Below are 6,000 nucleotides of genomic sequence, written 5' to 3'. Positions count from 1 at the left end.
CTGTAATCATATGTCTGGGGTACACCCTAAGCTCGTTAATTCATTGGAAACGGACCCAGTCTTCTCTTGCCTCAGTATGTTCCACATCAGAAGTACTTTGCTGTTTTTATGGACTAATGGAAAATCAACTAGAGGTGTGAGGTTGCATAAGTGTTTTCGGTGTTCAGGTACTCTTTACAATTGTCAATTATCTCACAATTCACATAATCTTGGTTCCCAGAATAACCAAATCCTGCATGCACGCTGACAGGAACTCGACTATTTTACACCATCGGCCAGATCACGCACAGGCTTAGATTGATAGGCTTTAAAGCTGGATTTGTTAATTGGTGAAACTTCCACGTCCATTTGGGATATTACAACAACAAAGTAGTAAAGGCAAACAACAAACTCTTTTTAAAAAATCTAAGAATTGTACATCGGACATCATTGCACATGCGATAGAACAGCAGAATATGTACTGCAATTCTTGTAAGCACGCTGCTTGACACGTCACTCTGTTTTCTCAACAGAACCAAAACAACAAAGGCACGTCCATTTATGGCGCTGTTTATCATAATGCAGATTCCATCTTTAAAGCAAGGGCGAAATGGTGGTGTAGATCTTGGGGGAGATGAACAGTAGACGTGTGGTCTGGGGGTCGTCCCCCCCCAGAATTTGTAAAAAAAAATGTAAATGCATTTCCTGCAATTCTACACAGTTTGACATTACTTATTATGCCTCTCTTGAGGGGTATTTTGAAAGCAGTATGTGGAAGCATAAGTGGAAAGATAAGTCCTCACCATCATTAATGACGGTATTTCAATGCAAATATTAAGAAGACACAAAAGATAAAGACTGAGTACTATTGTAATGATGCACGTTAATATTTACATAGGATATAATCTACTAAGTTGATCATACATTAACTATCACGTTTTGTAGTTTTCATAGTTTACAGGTGGAAGGCGTACACTTGGGGGGCTGAGCTAAAATATGCTTTCCAGTATATTTAACGTCCTGATATTCAGTCTAACAAACAGCTGTCGTTTAAGATATATTTCAATGAATATTAAAAAGATATGGTCACTGACACTGGGACACCTCAGGATTCAGTGTGGTCTAAGTTGAACTAAGGACTGGCTGATTGCATGTTGAAAAGACTTGGAGAAAGAGAGAGTCAGGGGAGTCTACATTGAAACTGTAAATTAGTCCAGGAGTAATATTTCACTTACTGTTACCGAAGCTTGAGGGTTGACGTAATTGGTTCCAGGCTGGGCTCTAAAGTTGGCTTACATACACACCTGACTGCAAGGCCAGTGCTGGCTTGGATGAGGTTGTGACACACTGAAATCGGGCAATTCTAGGATATATTTTTTCTAGTTAGCAAAACCAGAGAGGTAAGTAAAGGCAGATTGAGGGGCATTGTGTAGTGAAAATGGTCTGCGTACAAAACAATTGGCAAGTCCTGGAATATTCCAGACATGAATAGTCTTTGTACCATGTGGCATTAAGAGCCCTCTTCCTGTTACCTTGTTCCTGCTATGTTCTGGGGAACACCTACCTCCAGGGGGCCCCACAACCCAAAAATAAACAAACAAAACATTTTTGGTTTGCATTTAAAAACATTTAGCACTGTTCTATATCTTGGGGGGGGGGGGGGGGCATGTTGTCGTCGCCCCCCCCCCCATCCCCTTGGCAATTTCACCTATGCTTTAAAGCCACATCTTTATCTTGGAAAAATGCTCACGAACCAGGAATAAGATGAGTAAAAAAAGAGTAATGCTGAATTGAAGAGAAGTAGGTACACTCAAGTGTTTTACCAGGCTTCTGGAGTAGAATCGGAGGCATCCAAGAGCACTTAATTCTGTCCAAAGAAACAGAACTGTAGAGGATTTGATCGGGTTGTTTCTGTTTGACTAAGCATCTATTTCCAGCCCTGCTTTTTTTTGGGGGGGGGGGTGATTGAGAGTGCTCATTTTATCTTGGTGATAATATTTACATCCTGTTATACAGGACTCACGAATGTTTACCTTATTTAGACACATCATTCTGTGGTGAAAAATCTGCGGGTTGAATTGGAGTGTTACAAGCAGAGCACAATAAAATAGTATTACTAGGGGTGTCTTTTTAGTGGCCAGTTTAATTTTACAGTCACCACTGGTCGTCCCCATGTGTCCAGCTGCCTGCTACAAAGTACTACATCACCTACTGCAAATAGCCTGCTTTGAGCAGATGATAGTACAGTGCTAGGCTAACTCAAACTGTGTGATTCGATATGAGAAGTCGTAGAACATATAGCCTCGTCATCATAGGAGGCTACATAGCATGATCAGATCTGGGACTAGGCTATAGAACATAGGCTATAGAACATACACACATACACATTGGGCTAATGGACTGTTTTGATGCCCGCATTCTCTACCCTATTGTGTCCTTCTGATCTGGAGCCCAGGGCTCATTCATCTGGTCAACAGGTTTTGAAGTTGAAGTTCCACACAGATGTCGGGAACAGACCATTTATCAAACCGTTCCCAGGAGACATCCAGTCCAACGTGTGTGTGTGTGCTTGCGTGAAGATGAGGCCACTGGCTCTGCAGGTTATTGTTGCAGGCCACTATGTAGGACTCAATGTAACCACCTTCTTTAACTTATGACCTAATTCATCAACTAAGGGGAAATGTTTGGCTTTCAAGTCACCTGAGGTGTTGTTTGTTCCAGATGTGAATCAGCTGCTCGTTTAGAATTGATGAACACTTGGGACGTCCAGAATAAGTGACTGATTATTGCGGTTAATATTCCAGTCCTTAGGCCACAAGGAAAACCCACAGCATACACCAGCGTATCAGCAGCTGGATCACAATGAGATCACAGAGGGAAGGTGAATGTGTTGTCGATGAGGTGTTGATTAATCTCTCTCTCTCTCCCCTTACCTATCTACCTCTCTCGCCTTACCTACCTACCTACCTCCCTCTCTTTCCCCCTCACCTCCCTCCCTCTCTCTCTCCTCTCTTCTCTCCCCTCACCTCCCTCTCTCTCTCCCCTCTCTGTGCTATAGGTGGGAGGATTATACTCCAGAGATGGCTCTAGCTGTGGTCAAGAAGGAGCCTCTCCTGTTTGGGTCACCCTCCTCGCCCCCCTGCCAACCCCACTCTCCTGTCTCCAGGTCCAAGTCCCTCCGGTCAGTACTAACCAAGTCCATCTGATTAGTACCCTACTAAAAGCCGAGAATTTGGTTCTACTTAGCCTCAGTCTTCCAGCCTTCTTGTCTCGACCACCAGTATGGAAGCAAGATTAGAACATCTGGCTAGGTAAGACTAGGGTACCTCGATTTCAGAATATAATTCCATATTGAACTCACTGTATTTACCTACCTGAATTGAGTATGAATGAGTCCTCTCAGTACTCTCTGTAGAGCTAGCCTTTGTCTTTCCCACTGCTAACTAGACTATAATGTGTGAGCCATGTTGGCAGCTCATGAAACCAAACTGTTCACCAGTCATTTTGACACCGTCACAGTGGAATGAAAAGGTGGCTGGAACTGTGAAACTCACTCAGTCTTCAAGCCGTCATCATTTGAGAGGGATGAGGCTCATATGAAAGCCAGCAGCTGCCTTCAACAGTTCTTACATAGAAGCCATACTTTATTAACTTCAACCTGAATATTCCTTCTTCCCCTATAATCCAGTCTGACTCAGAACTTGCGAGGCTGGGTTCATCGACACGAAGAGGAGAGAACCAAGTCCACACGCTCTACCACTGATCAGTCCAGACATACAACAACAGATCAGCACACAACCAAAACTGTCCTGGTAGGTTAGACGACTCTTCTATGACCTGCTTGTCTACAAAACAGCGAAAAAGCTATACTAACTAGGTTATTGGATTTCCCTGGTCAGATCCCATGGCCCAAATAATGAGACGTTTTAAAGTGTGATCAAACGTCCGTAATGGTCATTGCATATTTTTCGGACTGGTTATTAAGCAGTACCTCAGAGGATATTTAAACTGTCAGTACGTAGGCCGATGTCTACTTCAATAGAGGTTTCAGGTTTCAGGCCCGTGTCAAGACGGCTCTCCATGATGACCCATTTAATAGAGCTGCCACAGGAACATAAACAGTTTAGTGACAATATGTGTATTGTTCTTGCAATGAGGTCACAGCTGCCGACATCTGACTCAATTTGGTTAATAGCTAAATATTTATGTTTTTGTTGTTACAGGTAATAACGAAATTGAACTTACAGTTTTAAAGCCCTTTTCTTATGTTAGATGCTGATATTAGTTGATGGCATTTGACTTGGTTTTGCTATAAGACTTGTTGCCATAACCCCCCCCTCCCTTCCCATTTCCCACTTGTCAATCTTGAATGACAATTCTTCATGTTTTACCAGTTAAATGTCCAAAAAGCGTCTGCATACCAACCATTTGATCTCAGTTTCCTGGGGATGTGCATTTAGGTATTCTACAGTTATGCAGTGTTGTTTCAAGTAGCCTACGGTGTTTTGAATGACGTAGTGAGCGACTTGTAGAGCAGATGGTGTTAGCAAACTGTAGCATAGCCTACCTGTGCCTCGTTTCAATCAAAGCACATATTTTGTTTGGTTGAGTTTTGGCCACATGAGAGACACACAATCATCCTAAAATCTCATAAGAAACGAGGTTGCGTTTTGTCTTACAGTAACGTTATACTACGCCATTGTATTCGGATTCTGTTCTGTAGAATACTATCGCAATGTGAACTTGCAGACATTGACTCAGCTTTGATCTAACTTTATCCAAACGACCACCGTTCGCTAGCCAGTTCTCTCCGAGCAGAGACCACTGCCAGGAAGTGGAGAATCCAGCACATGTGCAGAAGTTACAGGACCTTAAGCTGTCAGGAATAAGGGTCCGGGTAAGTCGGTTCCGCAGCCTCTGCGTGTTTTGTTATGTGTCATTTATGACAGCCTAAATAGAGAGGTTTGAAGACTGCTATAGACCGTATTTTTGTTTTGTTTTAGAGTGACTTCCATTTGAACCCAGTGAGTCAAGTATGCTGCTTCAGAATGTGAGGAGCTAAATCATCACATTCGTTTTACAGGCTCCTTTTGCTGCTTTACAGCATTATACAGACTGAGCTGCCGGAGAGGGCCGCGATCTATAAAGGAGCTAGATAGCTCCACAGATGTAGTCCTAAAAGTTGGTCCCACTTAGAAGCTAAATAATGTGAATTTGAGTGCTTGGCTGTTTGAACCCTTTATACTAGTGGGAATCGGCCTATATGGATAGGGTTAAATAGAAATGTTTCTTACAGAGTATATATGAAACGCATGTGCATAACCATGGTAGCAATTGAAAGGGAGCAGTTTGGAGATTTTATTAGACCAAAACACGACAGTTCACCTGACACAAGATTGAATATAAAAACATTAAACTGTTGATTTGTGTCTGCATTTTACATTTACTGTACTTTTCGCGCGCATTTGTCGATAACAACATCTGAAAATACATTCAGCAACATAAGAATATTCCTGTAAGAATGTGTTGTAAGGTGCAGCATAAGCTTGTTCTATTGCCAACACGACTGGCTGAATGATAAAATGTGATATTACGGTGTTAGGCTTTCACACAATTCAGGGAAACGGATCATTATTATGGTGCCCATAGAAAGGAGTCAAGAGTGCATGCAGGTGCGTGTGCCACTGCAAATGTTCTTCAAAGTAGACAAAAATAGGTTCGTTCGGGTTCAAATCACCAAGCGTATGACACCATGTCATCTTGTAACTGTACATCAAACATAGTGATCATCAACGTTGACACTGTATATGTCAGGAGTTTTATGATATGGAAAAGCGCACATTTTGACTAACGGGTGCTTGGCTTGCATGCATGACATCCGAGCACTATTTATTATAATCCTCAACGTCTCATCTTTCAAAAATACATAAGAGTCCTCTTAAAAACAACATTTCCCTCGTTCCGACAACAACAAATGCGCGGGAGGGATGGGAGCAACTTCTTGTCGTGCGATGTGCTCAA

General features: G+C 42.4%; 1 protein-coding gene across 5 annotated transcripts in view; it reads left to right on the top strand.

Moving 5' to 3' along the window:
- Positions 1-6,000, top strand: part of LOC139550983 (cyclic AMP-dependent transcription factor ATF-6 alpha-like) — a 50,222-nt gene that overhangs the window by 16,889 nt on the left and 27,333 nt on the right. For all 5 annotated transcript variants that reach the window (XM_071362304.1, XM_071362303.1, XM_071362302.1 and 2 more), the window contains 2 exons: positions 3,038-3,160; positions 3,668-3,791. In XM_071362304.1, coding sequence (XP_071218405.1) covers positions 3,038-3,160; positions 3,668-3,791 — 247 coding nt within the window. The remainder of the gene's footprint in view (positions 1-3,037; positions 3,161-3,667; positions 3,792-6,000) is intronic.

This window comes from Salvelinus alpinus, chromosome 23 (assembly GCF_045679555.1).
Source record: "Salvelinus alpinus chromosome 23, SLU_Salpinus.1, whole genome shotgun sequence".
In the NCBI taxonomy this organism is placed as follows: Eukaryota; Metazoa; Chordata; class Actinopteri; order Salmoniformes; family Salmonidae; genus Salvelinus; species Salvelinus alpinus.
Note: the sequence above shows the minus strand (reverse complement) of the source record. Positions and strands in the feature narration are given on the sequence as shown.